Source organism: Sceloporus occidentalis, unplaced genomic scaffold (assembly GCF_023333645.1).
Source record: "Sceloporus occidentalis isolate IW3139 unplaced genomic scaffold, rSceOcc1.0.p SCAF_1, whole genome shotgun sequence".
NCBI lineage: Eukaryota > Metazoa > Chordata > Lepidosauria > Squamata > Phrynosomatidae > Sceloporus > Sceloporus occidentalis.
Window position 1 is genome coordinate 66,308,416 of NW_028316981.1, and position 17,942 is coordinate 66,326,357.

Below are 17,942 nucleotides of genomic sequence, written 5' to 3' on the forward strand. Positions count from 1 at the left end.
AAAGAAGTTTCTTTGTCAGAGGCTTTGGCCCGTTCCACATGGGCAGAAAGTACGTGCTCGGCACGTACTAGGGTTAGAAAGGAGCGTCCTTTCCGGACAGCCCTAACCCTAGTACACACCGAGCGCATACAAAATGGCAGCTGCAGAAATGACGCAGCAAGTGTGCCATTGGCACCTTGCAACATCATTTCCGTGGCGCAAAAAGAAGCCCCTTTTTGGGGCTTCTTTTTTGGCTGCTGGGAAGCCTCACTGTCTGGAGGCTGAGGCTTCCCGACGGTGGAAACGGAGGCGCCAGCAGACCGCCCCTTTTGGGCAGTCAGTAAAGTGCCTTTGTTAAGCGAAGGGCTTGACAGACGGGTGGCCTGCAGCCGCTCCTTTTGGTCCTTGATTGTTGCTACGGTGACCAGACGCTGCGGTGACCAGACACTGCGGCAATGATCCGCTCCCTCTTAGGAGCAAAAAGAAGCTGACGAAAGCAGCTTCCTGAAAGGGACGCAATTATGGCACTTGTGCGTCATGATGATGCCCCTTTTGGCCAGAGCCATTTGGGTGCTCTGACGCCCGTGCGTCATCATGTAAATGGGGGCACACCATGATGGCGCACAGGTGGCAAAAGTAGGGCTGGGCGCATGTGGATGCCCAGCCCTATCTAGCCCCGGTCTGTTTAGGGCCTGAGATATGCCTCTGTTTTGCAAAATAGTCAAACCACCACACTTGAGTGAGAGAGGAGAACTGGCCTTACCTTCCCCCCTATTTCATCATATCTCATCAAACATATCACCACATCTAGAAAACCTGCTATGCAGTCCCCTGCATGTTTATTCAAATTTCTGGGATATGTCCTTTCATATTTTCATATTAGTTTTATGTATGTCTATCTGAGTCAGGGTCTGGGTGTTCTTATAAAATTTTTCTTTAAAAAAGAACCCCAGATTCCATTCAAACCAAGCATATTGCTGTGAATGCTGGCCATACCAAGTACCCTTGGTCATGCATTTCATCAGGCAAATTTCTTAACTAATAATGCAGAAGTGCTGAATGATTTCAATATAGAGCTCTGGCTTGTAAAGTTAAAGCAACTGAAGTGTGTATGTTCTTTGGTTTTGGGGTCCACGGGACAATGTTTTCTGGTTTCAGGATCATATGCCATCTGTTTTACCTGTACTCAACTTGTATATTTATAAATAAATCTCATGTTAGTAAGCCTCATTAAGTCTTTTGTGTTTCCAGGGAAAGACAAATGCTACATAAACACTGACCTTATAAGTCCCAGGGGACTGAGGGAACGTGTAAAAACAGGAACACACAACTGGGCAATGGCTTGTAGCAAACTGAGCATCAGACTGAACAAAAACAACTCATTAGAGACCAGATAAAGTATCACCATTCTTCATTTTGTCTCAGTCATGTTCCAAACTATAGAACATGGCCATCCTATCATCAAAAAAGCCATATGTATAAAATATGTACATAAGAACAGATATTTACAAAAAGAACAGGACTCCTGACTCTAAAACCTGAGGTTATAGGACTCCTGGGGCTACCAATGCAGGACTCTTGTGCAAGATTTGAACGTAGCATGTGTGTCTGTGGGGTTGCAATCATCGTTCACAGCTGCAGCCTTCCAACTCACCGCAAACCTACTTCAAAGGGCTGTAAAACCTCCCAGCATGTGTTCTCATGCAATTCCAGGGGGTGCAAGGACAAACATTTCAATGCCACCATCAATATAGCATTGGATTTGGGCATTGGTACCAATTCTTGTATTCATTCTTTTTCTAAAAAAAAATAATCCCACAGCTTACACCCACAGCTGAGGAAAGACTGTGCTTCCTCTTTTTTTTTCATTTTGCACTTAGTTTCTCAAGGATTTCCTGAAATCATCTGCTCCTTTTGCAGTTGTTCTCTAGAATCCTTGAAGGTTTAGTTTTCCTTTCTCACATAAATGCTGCTTATTCCCCCTCCCTCAGTATAATATTCTCCAAGACAAATTAGGCTTTAATATGAAAGATCTTTTTGAAAGCCTTTTTGAAGTTCTCATTACAGAGTGGGTATATAATTGGATTTAATGTAGAATTCACGTAGCCAAGCCAAATAGTAAACATGTGAACAGTGCGATTGTAACAGTTTCCACAATAGGCCATGACCATAAATAACACAAAATATGGAAACCAGCACAGCATAAAGGCTGCCATTATTACACCTAACTGTTTGGCTGCTTTCCTCTCTCTGTTCCCACGCAACCCTTGGCTGCCAATAGAATGAGTACGCAGCCTCCCCCATGTCTTTTTCAGGTACCTGAGACTTGTACTGTCTTTTCTGCTGGTATGCTGAGGAAAGCAATTCCCTGCGGAACAATCTTGTTCCTGAGTGGAATCAGAGTTCTTTCTAGAGGAAGATCTATCTGCAAAAGTGTGTTCCTCTGATACTCTGCTAAACTCATAATCTTGGGGGCAAAGACATTCTGTGTTTTGAATGCGTTCATTGACACAAGCATACTTGCTGTCTGTATTGACTGTTCCCATGTCGTCCTGTTCTAGAGGAAAACAGCTGAGTTTCACTACGCCTACTTCATGGTCACCTCCTCTATGAAAAACATTTGGAATTTTAAGGAATCTGCTCAGTGAATTTGAGGCCTCCATCCTTTTATTTGGATGATTTTCCTTAATGATACAGTCTATATCTTTACTTACACTTTGGGGACAAATCTGTTGCATTTCTTGCGGTTTTCCATTGTGTACAACTGTTCTAACCGAGGCGGACTTAAACGACCCATTTATGAGCTCTCGATGCTGACAATGCTTCCGAACAGCAGTGTATATTTTGGCATAGAACCACAGCATCAGTACTGATGGGACATAAAAATTGATCATGGCTGTCAGGACTTTAAACCATGTGGTTTTGCAAAAATCTGTTTCACATATCTTTTCATCATCAGCCCCACTGGTTGTGGTGTTGTCATGTGTAAATTTACGCCAGCCAAGAATTGGGATAACCCACAGAAAAGAGAGCAACCAAGCTACTGAGATCATGATAGAGGCTCTCGTTTTGGTCCTGTACTTGAGATATTTTAGTGGCTGTTGGACAGAACGGTAACGATCTATGCAGAGGATGAAGAGACTAAATATGGAGGCTGTACTGGCCACATAATCCATTGAAAGCCAAAACAGGCAAGCTTTCCTAGCCAGTACCCACTTGTCCTTCAACAGATATACAATATTTAGTGGCATGACAGCTGCACCAACTATAACATCTGCACATGCAAGGCTCACAATATAAAGATTGCCAACGGTCTGCAATTTCTTTTCTGTTTTCACTGCATACAGGACCAAAATATTCATGACAACTGTAATCAATGAGATACTTCCCAAGACCAGTCCGAGAACAGGTTGAACCTGTGTGGAATTCTTGTTTGTGTCTCTGTCCATCACACACATCTTTTGTCTAAAGCTAGAAGAAGAACATTGAAATGGCTGGCATTTCAGTCTTGTTTACTGAGTGGTCCACTGATTTCTTTCCTTTTACCTTAGCGAACCTGTAAATGAAAAGAGATATTTTTCAGTTATACAGTAAAAAGTCCTAACAGTGTTTACAGGTAGGCAAATAAAAGTTGGGAGAACTGAGGAAGAAAAGATGACAAAGGAACCATTTATCAGACATCTGCAACCTTATACAGGTTTCCTGTTCACGTAACTAACATATCAGGACAACTGATCCCATATGTATGTATGTGTGTAAGAATCAGTTGTCCTGGTACATTAGCTATCTTCTCCAAGAAAAGGGAACACTTGCTTTATGTGAAAAGGATCAATTGTGCAAAATTTGGTTTGGGCATCTTACTTGGGCATGTATAATAGAGGATATTACAGGTGCAGTTAAATATATTAATCAATCTAGCATGTTTTGTATATACATTGGAGCTTATCACATGGCCTCCCGTGCCTGACTTACTTCTTCTGAAATAGGCTCAAAGTTGGAAGTTAGGCTGATTTTATCACATAGATTTTTCTCTCAAAAATACTTCCTGTTGCCTCCAGTGATGAATTCCAGCCCTGTGAGTTTCGGCGGCAGGCATTTTTTCCAAATCAGAAGCTTCCAGAGAAAAATTCATGTGATAAAATCAGCATAACTTCTGAATTTGAGCCAAATTTGGAAGAGGTAAGTCGGGCACCGGAGGCAGTGTGATAAACTCCTCTGAAGTCTCTATACATGTAGACTCTACAAAATCAGAATCTACATTTAAAGATGGACATTTCAATTGCCTCACTTTCCTTTTTCACTCAAAACTAAGTGAAAGGTTCTCAATCCAGACTGGAATTCTAGTACAGAATGTTAGCACACCCTGCACTGTATTTTTGAGTCCTCATATTTTTCATATATCTGAAGATAACATTTTTGTTGAGAGATTGATGTCCTTTCAGGAACACTAGGTCAGGTTCCCAGAAGAAAAGTAGCATGTCCCAAGGCATGTGAACATCCAGGTAAATAAAACAATCAAATCCAGGTGGGTGCATCAATTGCCCCTTCCTTCTCCCAAGTCATCTTGTAACTTGAAACAACTTGAAACAAAAAATCTCCTTTCATCCAAAGTGGATAAGCCAATCTCTCTCTGCCTAACGCCTATTGTGTTCCCAACCAAACTTCTCTGTCTGTCCAACCTGGGAATATACTGGTCCAATTGCCATTTTGTCACACTAAAGTTAAAGCCATGAACCAGTCTGGAATCCCACTGAGCTCTCCCTGGAGGCCAAGAGGATGAAACTGAGGCTGATATACTTTGGCCACATCATGAGAAGGCATGACTCACTAGTAAAAACAATGATGCTAGGGAAAGTAGAAGCCAGAAGAAGGAGAGGAATACTGCACGCCAGATGGACAGACTCAATCAGGAAAGTCACAGATCTTAATTTACAGGATCTAAGCAGAGCAGTGGACAGGGGGGCTTGGAGATGCCTTATCTACAAGGTCTCCACGAGTTGTGGTCGACTTGAGGACAGTTAACAACAACTACACCTAGGGAGAAAAAAATGAACTGCACAGATATAGGATGGGTGAAACCTTGTTTGACAGCAGGACATGTGAAAGTGATCCAGGCGTCTTAGTAAACCATAAACTGAATATGAGCCAATAGTGTGATATATCAGCATTAAAAGCCATTGCAATTCTAGGCTGAATCAACGGGAGTACAGTGTCAAAATCGAGGGAAGTAATAGTACCACTCTATTCTGCTTTGGTCAGACCTCAGCTGGAATACTGTTTTTAGTTCTGGGCACCACAGTTGAAGAAGGATGTTGACAAGCTGGAGTGTGTCCAGAGGAGGGCAACCAACTTTAGGATTCTGTGAATCTAGAGTCTCCTTATTTGGACATTTTCAAAAAGAGATTGTACTGGTACCTGCTGAGGATGCTTCAGGTGGAGATCCTGCTTTGAGCAGGGGATTGGACTAGGGCTGCAGAAAAATCCAGTTTGACACTGCTTTAAATATCATGGCTCAATGCTATGGAATTCTGGGTAATGTAGTCTTGTGAGACATTTAACCTTCTTTGTCAGAGCTCTGGTGCCACAACAGACTATAATCCTCAGAATTCCACAGCATTGAGCAATGCCAGTTAAAGTGTTGTCAAACTGGATTATTTTTGCAGAGCAGATGCAGCCCACATGGGCCACGAGACCCCTTCCAACTCTATGATCCTATGCCTCTATCCTGTCACTAACTAAATTCACAGATCATGCACTTTCATTCCATGTCCAATGATTAATTTCTTAATCATCACAGAAAGTGGTGATATACAAACTTCTTCCACAATTTCTGAATAGAATATAATTATTAGACTTTTATTCCCTCCCCTGAATATAGCATGCACAAACAAATATACACAGAGACATAGACATGTAACCCATGTTGGTGGTCCATCCCACTGTGTAGAGTATTAGGTGTGTTCTCCACTGTATCCAATACCAAAATTATGCCCTGCCCTGCTCCATCCTACCCCCAGATGTCCATTTTATTTGTTTATGTATTTATTTATATCCTCCCTCCTTTCCAATATAGAACCCATACTGGATGATAAAAGAGACATACTCACCAACAAGTATCCATCCTCAAGTATAACACACACACACACACACAATATCTGTATGCATGGAGAATACATTCTTGTAAATAGATGATGGATGTTCATTCACTGAGTGCAGGTAGCATGTGGCTCTAATGATGTGATAAGCCAGCCTGTATGCCCCCCAAGAACCTCTCTGAACACTCAGTGAATGTATGGAAGAGTTCATGTGAACCCTACAGTGTTTGGCAGTAGTTGAAAGCCTTCAAGACTGATCTTCCCCAGCTCTACTACTCAGGGTGAAATCTTTTGTCTAGAGAAGCGGTTCCCAACAATGCTCCATGGATCCCTTAAGGCTCTGTGAGTCAAAAAGGTTGGGAACCCTTGGTCTAATCTAGACAGTTGTCACAAATCCAGGACTGTAGGCACACCAACAGTTAGTTAACAGCAGGTTTTCAATAGTATGAAGGCCAAGACAATTTCCCTGACCAACATCAAGAGAACTCCAAGGATATGCAAAGGCGAGTTAAAAAAAAAAAAGCGGGGGGGAGGAGCAGAGGGAATGAAGAAAGCACTAGTGTTTTTTGTTTTTATTTTGGTAGGAGAGTCCTAAGGGGGCTGTAGGAAGAGAAAGACCAGCAAAAAGAAGAGAGTACATAGTACGGAGAAAAAAGAATTAATGTTGGCATAGAGATGGGATAATGAGGGTGGGATGGGATACTGAGCAAAGCTGGGAACTTTCACAAGTGTTTCTGTGTATTTATATATACACAAAATATTATATATTGTATAAAACTCTATAAATATGTGTTAACAGATTATGAATATTCTACAAATGCAGATTCATTACCAGCTTTTAAAGAACTTTATATTTTTAATATATACACATGTCCCTCCACATTTGCAGTTTTGACTTTTGCGGATATGATTATTCACAGATTTATTTAACATGTTCTCTCTAAGAATATCTAGGTCCTCCAGCACAACTCTATGGTCAACTTTAACCAAAAGTCGCACTGAAAGACCTAGAGATTCCTAGAGAGAACACTCCACTAGGCATTTGTAGGTCCTCCAGCGCAATTCTATGGTCATTGTCTGGCAAATGTTGACCAAGAGTTGAACTGGAGGACCTAGGGATTCCTAGAGAGGTGTTATCTCAGGTGAAAACAGCATTTTTGTTATTTACAATTTTTCCACATTCACGGGGGTCCTGTTCCTCTAACCCCAGCAAATGTGGAAGGGCAGGTGTGTGTATAAGCAGTATATAGAACAAGAGATGTGGGTATGTTTTACTTTCATCTGGCAAAAGAGACATTTTAGTCCCCCAAAAAGATGTTTTGTAACTGAATTCATATAGAACTAGACATTAAAAAGAAGGCATTTTATTGCATTGTCATCCAAAGCATTGTAAACAGCACCCTCAAGTTTAATTAATTTTTAAAAGACAAAAATAGAATTTGTAAGACACTGAAATTTTGTTGGTTTCAACTTTCTTTTTTCAAAAAGATAGCTACACAAAACAAGTGTTTTCTGGCTGTGGGTGTTAGAGTGTTTTGGAATACCCTTGATTCTGCAGCACAAATACTAAAATGAAAATGGGGTCAGAAATTAAGCCACTCCATGCAAGTTTTTTTAATTGTCTGAATTAGGTTTAATAACACAGACTTTCTGGGGAACAGCCACCAGCACCATCAATCATCCCTACTGCCCTGGCTAATGAGGTCTGGGTTGTTGTTTTTATTAAACTAGTGGCAAGTTATTGCAAAGTGGTTGATGTAAATCAGCGAGGCTCCATAGATCATTTGTTCCAATTAACATGTGCTGCGAATATGCTCCAACACTAATTGGAACTTTTCCTACCATAATGAATATACATATCTCCATCTGAGTTCTTAGGCAGTTTTCCTGAAGAAATTTAGTATTAGCATTCAGGTTTTATTTGCAATAGTGCAGTCTGACTCAGAAGAAGACTTGATTTATAGTAAATATACCCTTGCCAAATGTATAAGTAAAATAAACCAGATGTGATTACAGGGAAAAGACACATTAAAATTCAGAATTCATATAATAAATGAAGGCACCATATAAACTTCAAGCCAAAGTTGCTCTTTTTTGTGCAGCAGAAATATATACCCTGGAGAGCCAGTGTGATGTAATGGTTTGAGTGTTGGACTAGGCCTCTGGAGATCAGGTTTTGAATCTCTACTTGGCCATGAAAACCCACTGGGTGCCGTAAGCATGTCTCACCAGTGGCATCACTAGGGTAGGTGGCACCCAGTGCACATGGCGTCACCTTTCCCATGGACCAGATTCAGTACCAGATCCTTAGTAATTTGACAAAATAAGGACAATAAATGCACAAGCAGCAATGAAAATAGCAGTGCATACTTGTAGTGCATGCAAATGAAACCACGATTCAAAGTGTCATACTAATTGGGTAATAAAGACAGCTTTGACTGGAGCACATGTACATTAGAAGGTTCAAAAAGTAAATTATCATATTAGATGACACACTTACCTTTACTATGATAAAGCAAAGGTGAATACAGATTTCAAAAATCATTATACAAGAAAACCGTTACTAAGGGTTTGGGAGAAATATATAAAAATACATCAATAATAAAATACCTAAATGGGTACCAATAAATGAAGTGTTCCTTAAGAGAAGGAATATTAGTAGGCAACTGGCTGGCATATTGTGAAATTCTAGTAACAAATAAAGGAAAACAGAGATTGAAAACAGTGGAAGAAATGGAAAAAGAAAACGTTAATTGCAACTGGTTCTTATACAGAAAGATAAAGGAAAGTTAGAAAATAGATCAAAATTTACATGGAATAGCAAAAGAAGAAACAGATATTGAAAAGATAATAATAAAGGAAAAAAGAACATTTAATAATAAAGCTTTACAAATCCTACTGAAGTGAGATACCGCAAAGGAACAAGTCAAAGATTGTGAAGTCAAAGGCTTTCATGGCCGGCATTCCCTGAAGATGCCAGCCACAGATGCTGGCAAAATGTCAGGAAGAAAATCTTCTAGAACATGGCCACATAGCCCAAAAAACCCCACAAAAAACTAAGTCAAAGACTGTATGATCAAGTGGGCTCAGAATATATGGGAGACAATACAGATGGAAGAATGGGAAAGAACGTTGAAGATGAGAAATTTAACTATGACATGAGAGAAAACTACTACAAAATGCAGTTTAAGTGGTATTTTACACCAGAAAAAATAGCAAAAGTATACAAAAATACAAATAAATACTGCTAGGAATGCAAAGAAGAGAAAGGTACCTTCCTGCCTATGTGGTAGTTATGAAAAAGGGCAAGAAATTTTGGTCCCAAATTTACAAAATCATAACAAAAATTATAGGAGTTAATTTCAAAAAAGATCCCAAAATATATGTTAGGAATAATAGATGAAGAAATAGAAAAGAAATATGGGAGGGCTCTCTTCTACATGATAATAGTGGCAAGGACAGTATATGCCAGAAGATGGAAAGAATAAGAAAGCCCAAATGGATATTGAAGATGCTTGATTATATAAAGATCGATAAGATAACTAATCAGATCAGAAATAAACCAAAGGATATATTTAAGAAAGAGTAGTTGGATATTGCAGAGTTTCTGAAAGTAATCTTGGAAAAAACAATAGGATAAGAAAATCATTATATAAGTTTAGATGAGAAATGAGGAAAATTTCTCAAGAAGATTAGAGTAAGAAACTGAAATATAAATAGTGACAGAAGTAAGGTAGATAAAGAATAATGTGATAGATGGAGAATAGAGACTAGGAAGGCTTTTTAATATTAATTGTTGAAATATACTGTATTGTATTGATGTATAGGGCATAGTTGAATGTTTGATATGTGATGTCTTTTGTATGCTTTGTTTGTCTGATTATATGTTTGTTAGAGTATTGTTAGTTCAAATAAAAATAATACAAAAAATGTAAATCATCGTGGACTTTTAGCCTTGTAGCTATATTGATATAGTACATGCTGGGCTTGCAAAAACATGTTTTTATGGTTATAACTAACTATAGGGATATTTTTATTAAAAAAATTAAGCAATATCTGCTAAAACACTCCACAAAATTTTATAGGCAGTTGTTTTGTACTGAACCCAGAAGATATATTAGTACAGAACACATATTTCTGCTTTTTAGAAACATCAGATGTGTCTACTGAGTTTCTGTACATTTCAAAGACAAAACAGTTCTGACAGTAACATGATGATATATTTTTTATGTTTTAAAAACTCCAATGCAGCAGACAGACCAGAATCTTCTACACCATTCACCTTGTGCTACATTTATAGGCTGACAGGTTTTGACACACATAGATAATAAGACTCTGAAATTTAATTAATGGACAGTATCTAACATTCCGCTTATTTTCTGCAATTACAATGTGTCAAAATACATGTGTCACTGCTTGAAGAATTTCTGTTCTCATAACACCCACTCCTTCCCATCTGCAAGATGGTCTTCTTATTTAAGCTTTTAGGAAGTACAGTCAGCCCGCCCCATACGCAAGCTTCCCTTCTGCAGCTTTCAGCATATGCTGAAGCCGCGGTACAGTTTGAATGAATGGTGCATGCGGTGCATGCACATGCCCAATTGTTTTCAATGGGGTGCGAGCATACACAGTTTTCTCCTTACGTGGGGGGATCCAGAACAGATCCTCTGCATAAGGGAAGGGCAGACTGTATAGCTCTCAAATGGGAGCTGGTAAAGGCAGATCAGTTCCTACTACTGGATATCTGGCTAGATATAAAAAAGTTGGCAAGGCGTTCTGGGACTCAAATGTCCAAGAGCAACAATAATAAACTGAATTTTTACTATTCAAATTGATTCTGAACTAGGGAAAAAAGCTTGGAGTAACCAGGAGTAACTTATAAAAGTACTGCATTACATTTGAAATCTGTTCTTGTGGGTCTTTAAGTCATTTCTGACTTATGGCAACCCTAAGGCAAACCTATCACAAGGTCGTCTTGACCAAATTAGTTCAAAAGGAGTTTGCCCTTGCTTTCCTCTGTGGCTGAGAGTGTGATTTTCTCAAGGTCACCCAGTAGGTTTCCATGGTCGAGCAGGGATTCAAATCCTGGTCTCTCTGTGTCCTGGTTCAACATTCAAACTACTACACAACACTGGCTCTCAACCCATTTGAAATTAGTACTAAGAAAAATATTCTTAAATTCGAAATATGTTCAAAAGCAGCCTGCTCTATAATTCTGTGTATATTGCTTTTACACATGGTTGCAATTACTGGACTTTATAATTATGAGAACATACATGCAAACATTCTGTCATGCATACGCAAACAAGAACTACACAAAGTGGGATAAAATAGAGATTTGTAGGCTTTGCTAATGGAAATACTGTACTGATCTTGAAGCATAGCTCCAATCATGAGGGAAACTGTAATGAGGATGATTCAATAGCCATGGCAGTAAGTGGGGGTGGCTGGCATATTGTGGAATCTAGCAGAAGTCAGACAGAGGTTCTGCTCCAAACTAGACCAAATTGTCAGTGTGCAAGCAGTAATACTGAAAATCATGTTCCAGGGCAGCAATCTCAGGATGAATGGATTACCTCATTGCTAAATGGTTTTCCCAGGAGAGAAAAATGGTTGGGAGATTGAAGAAATGTTCAGAGAGTTGCTGTGAATATTTCAAACAAATGAAAACTCTTTCCACTGAAGAAATACCTTTTGTCTGTGTATGCACAATCATCTCAGGACAGAATCCCATCACCACCTTCAGTTGAGAAGGGATTATGCTGATGTGAATCTTGGGTGACTTCATCATGGTGGGTGCTCTTGCTTCCCCTTTGCTAAAGCCAACCAAATTTCCAAATGTGGTCTGGCTAAGTTTCCGCAGTGGAGGTACCCCTTAGGCTACCCACCTCAGTGTACCTTTTTATATTAAATTGTTATCAAATATGAGAGAGGTGATTGGAGGGGGCTGACCTGGGGGTAACAGGATACAACCACCAATCACATCCATGGCCTGCCCCCACCCCCATGCTAGAACACAGAGAAAACATCAATTTTGAGGGAACGAACCCTCAAAATGAGTAGTTCAGCATGGTGTACTAGGACATTCTGCTCCTGGAAATTGGGTTGATGATGGTGACACCCCCTATGATGTGTCACCCTGTGCAGTGCACACTCCTTAGTGATGCCACTAAATCACACTCTCTCACTTGCAGAAGAAGGTAAAGGCAAACCCCCTCTGAACACATCTTGCTAAACAAAATCAAAAACCTGTGATAAAAAGCCTTAGGGTCACCATAATTAGAAAATGACTTGGAGGCATAAAATGACAACAAATTCGAATGAAACATTCCTGGACATTGAAAATGATCGGTAAACCTTTTCCCCCAAGGAACTGTTTATCCACAGTTGAGGCTCTGAATATTTCTTCTCACCATCCTAAGATGGGCACCTCTACTGTGACTTGAAAGCAACAGTTGTGATTCCTTCCAAAGGAACAACTCTCTTCATTTTCTCAAGCCAAATTAATATGTTATCTTTAATTTTTTCTGATTTAGATAACCCAATTATTATTTCTTTTTATCTTTCCCATCATGGTCTGCCCCTACTCTGCTTTCCTATGTCAATTTGCATTCACCTCATTATCAGTGAGACTCACATCAAATATCAGCTTTGCTAATACCTTATATTAACCACAGCACCACAGAAATCATTTTCTGATTGCCAATTTATTATTACTCCTACATCTGTGATAAACTCTATTCTCTGTTCTCACTGCCTGTCAAGGACTGTTTTTGTTTCAAATCATTAATTTTCTTCATTTTTAACCTTTCACTGAACAGTAATAGAATGGGATGCAGTATTTTCCCAACTAGGTTATTCATAATTGCTCCACTGTCCATTTCTCCAACCCAAAATTAGTGTTGTTTTTTAAAAAAAAAAATTATGCAGAAAACTAGAGAAACATTTGCAAAGAATACCAATTTGGGATAACATAATATGAATCCCAAGACTCTGAAAAGCATATAATTTGTATGTAGACATGAAAGAGTATACAATTACACTGTAAGACAGGGCACAGAAAAGTGATTTCCCCCCTTTACCCTTCTTTTGCTGCTCACTCCTTGACATCTGTAGCAGAATAAAAAAATGAAATTGCCCTCTCCTATTAATATATTTTATCTACTGAGGATTCTCCCTTCCATTCAGTAAAGAAAGGAAGGCCACTGCAGCCTCCTATATGTCTCACTGCTTCCCAGTGCATCCTCTCCATCTTCTCTACTTCACCACCCCAAGTGCAGCACACCATGCGTAGAAGCAGCTGGTGTGTTTCACAAAACACTCTATCCAGGACGGTACACAGGGCAAACAAGGAAACATGAGGGCAGGTAGCAGTAGGGTGTGTAGGAAGTTAAAGGAGTGAGCAAGGCAAGGTCACAAAGAGCGCAGTTTAGTTTTAGGATGCAGGCAGATGTAACGTTACTAGGCAGTTTGCAAAGTTTTTGGCAAATTGCTCCCAGTTTTTGGCAAGTTGCTCCAAAGACTTCTTTATATTTAAATTGCAAAGTGTAAATCTCAGTGTTTTTTTTCCTTTTTTGGGTGGGGAACAAATGGTGGGGGAATTCGGGAGGTTGGAAAAGGTAATGCAGCTCACAGGTCACACTTCTTTTGTAGTAACAGTGTGTGGCTTCAGTACCTAGGTGTGTTTTATAGCAAAAGCTGAGATAAGAACTTTGGTGGGAAAGTGCCACTATGTTTATGCCAAAAAGCTAGAAAACTTATTTGGGGCCCGAAAAAGATGGGTCAAAAAAAAAAAAGGGGGGGAGGTGGTGTGCAGATGATGCTTGCCCCGGAGTGGCTGGAAGCCACTCTGAAGCTACCTAAGGCATCCTGAAGCTGCAAAAGGATTGGTGAAAATCCACACTTGCTGGTGGTCTGTTTGGGACTGCATTGGTGGTCCACTTTGAGAGCAGACCATGTGGTCGCTGTGATCCCCAGCCGATCATGGGATGATCATGAGCAGAGCATCCAGAGGTGCTCCTTCATGACTTCCTGCTTCATCCCTAGATTACATTTATCTTGGAAAGGTAGCATTTACTACACTTACACTAAATCTCATTTGAATTACATTCCTGCCCTAAAAACCTTCCCACAACAAAAGTGAAAAATCCCATCCATGATTCCTTTACCACTTTGTGTCACTTCTGCCTGTCTCCCTGCATTTTCTTCCAAGTTACTTCATCCTTTTCTTGTTCCTCTATGCCTGAGCTAGATGAGCTCCACTAGTTCTGCGCGCTGGCAATCTCCATATCCCAGCCTGAATTTACTGAAAAGGTGCAGCATCTTCCTGTGTAGGTGGCATGGGAGACATTTTGGCTGGAGCTTTCATCTGGGACCCTGGTTGTTCCATTTTTTCCATGAGCTTCCACAAAGTTAGAGAGAAGTCTCAAAGGACAGCCCTATCAGTGCTGTGCCTCCCTTGGACAACAGACACTACAGTTCTGTTTGTCTGGGCAGTGGCTTGGCACAGATGCACACACCTCTAGCATAACCCGAGTAGTCTCAGCTGTTCCTGCTTCACAATCAGCCTCAGCATAAAAGGCAGGCTGATACACAGGGTGACTGCTGGAAGTAAATGTTGTTGATAGCTGTTCTCAGTATTGATCTAGCTGACTCTTGGTAACAGCTTCTTCTGACTACTTATTTGTGTGTCCCTCTACCTGGTTTGTTCTGTTTGGCTTTGGAAAAATTAGATTGAATTTGTCACCCTTGGACTGTTTGACTTACATCTATGGCACTTCATTGGATGGACAGAGCCACCTTCTTTGTTTTTTTTAAAATTAATATTCTTTATTAAATTTTACAAAGAATGAAAATAAAATCCATACATCCTCCAGTCCATGAGTCTTCATATTGGAATTATATAAACAAATAAAAAAGTTTCCATCTCAACTGGATTCAGGGACCCAGGTCTATCTTCCAAGTCTGTCGTCTTGGTCTGAGCCTAATTGATGATTGTCTAATTTGTTACCTCGCATTTCGTCTTGTTGTCTCATTTTGGTTTATCAAGTCGTAACATAAACTTCAATTTTCTCACCCTCACATCAAAATTTTCAGATATATTTCTCCTTAATTTTATAAAATCATAGAATTTGAGAAAATTTTATAATACAATACAATTTAACTGATAACAATACTTTTATGTATGTGGGATCCTCTCTCTTACTAAAAAATTAACAAAAATTGGCATTCCAGTGAGTCAAACACATGTCCAACAGTTCCCTATGATTAGAATCGAAAAAGGAGAGGAAAATTAGAAAGCTTATAAACATGATTCTATCCTGTAGATACCAATAAAAACTGTCCAAATGGGAGAGATGTCATATTTCTCAAATATCAATTAGCATTAAATTAACTTCCCATTCTCTTTCTAGTTTCCTCAAAACCTTAATAATAATAATAATAATATGTTTTATTTATAGACCGCTATTCCGCAATGATCATAGCGGTGTACAGTAAAAATCTTAATGCAATACAAATACAAGGTGACAAAGGAGGGAGAAGTCTCGTCCTTCAGGCAGTCCCTGATGTTGCTGGGTCTGCCTGATGACTCCCTCTGAGGCCGAGATGACAGTTGAGGAGGGAGGGGCCTCTTCCTTCAGACAGTCCCTGATGTTACTGGGTCTGCCTGATCGCTCCCTCTGAGGCCGAGATGACAGTTGAGGAGGGAGGGGCCTCTTCCTTCAGACAGTCCCTGATGTTGCTGGGTCTGCCTGATGACTCCCTCTGAGGCCGAGATGACAGTTGAGGAGGGAGGGGCCTCTTCCTTCAGGCAGTCCCTGATGTTGCTGGTCTGCCTGATGGCTCCCTCTGAGGCCGAGATGACAGTTGAGGAGGGAGGGGCCTCTTCCTTCAGACAGTCCCTGATGTTGCTGGTCTGCCTGATGACTCCCTCTGAGGCCAAGATGACAGTTGAGGAGGGAGGGGCCTCTTCCTTCAGACAGTCCCTGATGTTGCTGGGTCTGCCTGATGACTCCCTCTGAGGCCGAGATGACAGTTGAGGAGGGAGGGGCCTCTTCCTTCAGACAGTCCCTGATGTTGCTGGTCTGCCTGATGGCTCCCTCTGAGGCCGAGATGACAGTTGAGGAGGGAGGGGCCTCTTCCTTCAGGCAGTCCCTGATGTTGCTGGTCTGCCTGATGACTCCCTCTGAGGCCAAGATGACAGTTGAGGAGGGAGGGGCCTCTTCCTTCAGGCAGTCCCTGATGTTGCTGGTCTGCCTGATGGCTCCCTCTGAGGCCGAGATGACAGTTGAGGAGGGAGGGGCCTCTTCCTTCAGGCAGTCCCTGATGTTGCTGGGTCTGCCTGATGGCTCCCTCTGAGGCCGAGATGACAGTTGAGGAGGGAGGGGCCTCTTCCTTCAGGCAGTCCCTTATGTTGCTGGGTCTGCCTGATGACTCCCTCTGAGGCCGAGATGACAGTTGAGGAGGGAGGGGCCTCTTCCTTCAGACAGTCCCTGGTGTTGCTGGGTCTGCCTGATGGCTCCCTCTGAGGCCAAGATGACAGTTGAGGAGGGAGGGGCCTCTTCCTTCAGGCAGTCCCTTATGTTGCTGGGTCTGCCTGATGACTCCCTCTGAGGCCGAGATGACAGTTGAGGAGGGAGGGGCCTCTTCCTTCAGACAGTCCCTGGTGTTGCTGGGTCTGCCTGATGGCTCCCTCTCATTACCCCATGTCTCCTTCCTTTTTCTTCGATCCTGATTTTGAGCTAAACACGAGAGTCTGCCCAGTTCTCTGTACTCGTTTACTTTAAACATCCAGTTCTCCCATGATGGAATTTTACTAGATTTCCATAATTTAGCTATTTCTGTCCTAGCCGCTGTAACTAAATATAGTAGTATTCTCCAATATTTTCCCTCTTCTAAATTTAGAGCCGATGTTATGTTAAGGAGATATAATTTTGGATCCATTGGGAATTTTATCTCTAGAATATTCTGTATAGATTCATGAATCATCTTCCAAAACTTCTGCATCTCCACACATCCCCACCACATATGGTATATTGTACCCTTTTGAGCATTACATCTCCAACACTTCCCATCACTTGTCTTGAACATCTTTTTTAATTTCCAAGGGGTAATATACCACCTGTTCATTACCTTCAGATGGTTTTCCTTTAAGTTTTGTCCAACTGTGAATTTGTCTGTCCTTAACCACACTTTCTGCCAATCTTCCAAATTTATCACACTGCCAATATCCCTAGACCATTTGATCATATAATCTTTAACACTACTCTGCTCTACCACCCTACTCAACAATAATTTATAAAATTTCGTGATCTTATTTTTGTCAGGTTGCCATAGTAGTTTATCCAATTCATTATAAGCGGGTTCAATACCTGTTGTTTTGTCATCACTCTTGTACCTTTGACTAATTTGGGTATAGTTATAAGTTATAAGTAAAATAGCTTTTGAATTTTTTTCCATGTAATTAACAAGGACTTTCTTATTGGATGATTATTAAAGTCGTGATTTGATCCTAACTTTCCATAACATAAAAAGGCATGCCAGCTGAATCTCATTTGAGTACTTTCCAAATTTAAGGTAAATTTATCATCTAGTTTGATCCACTTTTGAAGCCACATAAGGGAGCAGGCCCAATAGTAAATTTTCAAGTCTGGTAAACCATACCCTCCTCTCCGCTTAGAGTCTTTTAACACTGACCATTTTATTCTGGGCTTCTGCCCTCTCCACACAAATTTCTTTAATTCATTTTCCCAGTCTTTTAGTCCAATAGGCGGGTTTTGAAATAAAAACATAATCTTTGGCAATACTGCCATTTTGATAGTGGCTATCCTGCCTAATAGAGATAGGTTTAGCGAATTCCACCTTCTT

At 40.6% G+C, this 17,942-nt stretch overlaps 1 protein-coding gene across 1 annotated transcript; it reads right to left on the minus strand.

Annotated features, from left to right (window-relative positions):
- Window positions 1-292: 292 nt before the first annotated feature.
- On the minus strand, window positions 293-3,524 carry HRH1 (histamine receptor H1). Its single transcript, XM_089499095.1, has one exon. The coding sequence runs from the start codon at window positions 3,435-3,437 to the stop codon at window positions 1,992-1,994; it is 1,446 nt and encodes a 481-aa protein (XP_089355221.1). The 5' UTR covers window positions 3,438-3,524; the 3' UTR covers window positions 293-1,991.
- Between the last annotated feature and the right edge of the window lie 14,418 nt (window positions 3,525-17,942).

Bases quoted from the DNA above. Each gene is read 5' to 3' on its own strand.
- HRH1 (XM_089499095.1), bottom strand. From the start codon at position 3,437: ATGTGTGTGATGGACAGAGACACAAACAAGAATTCCACACAGGTTCAA.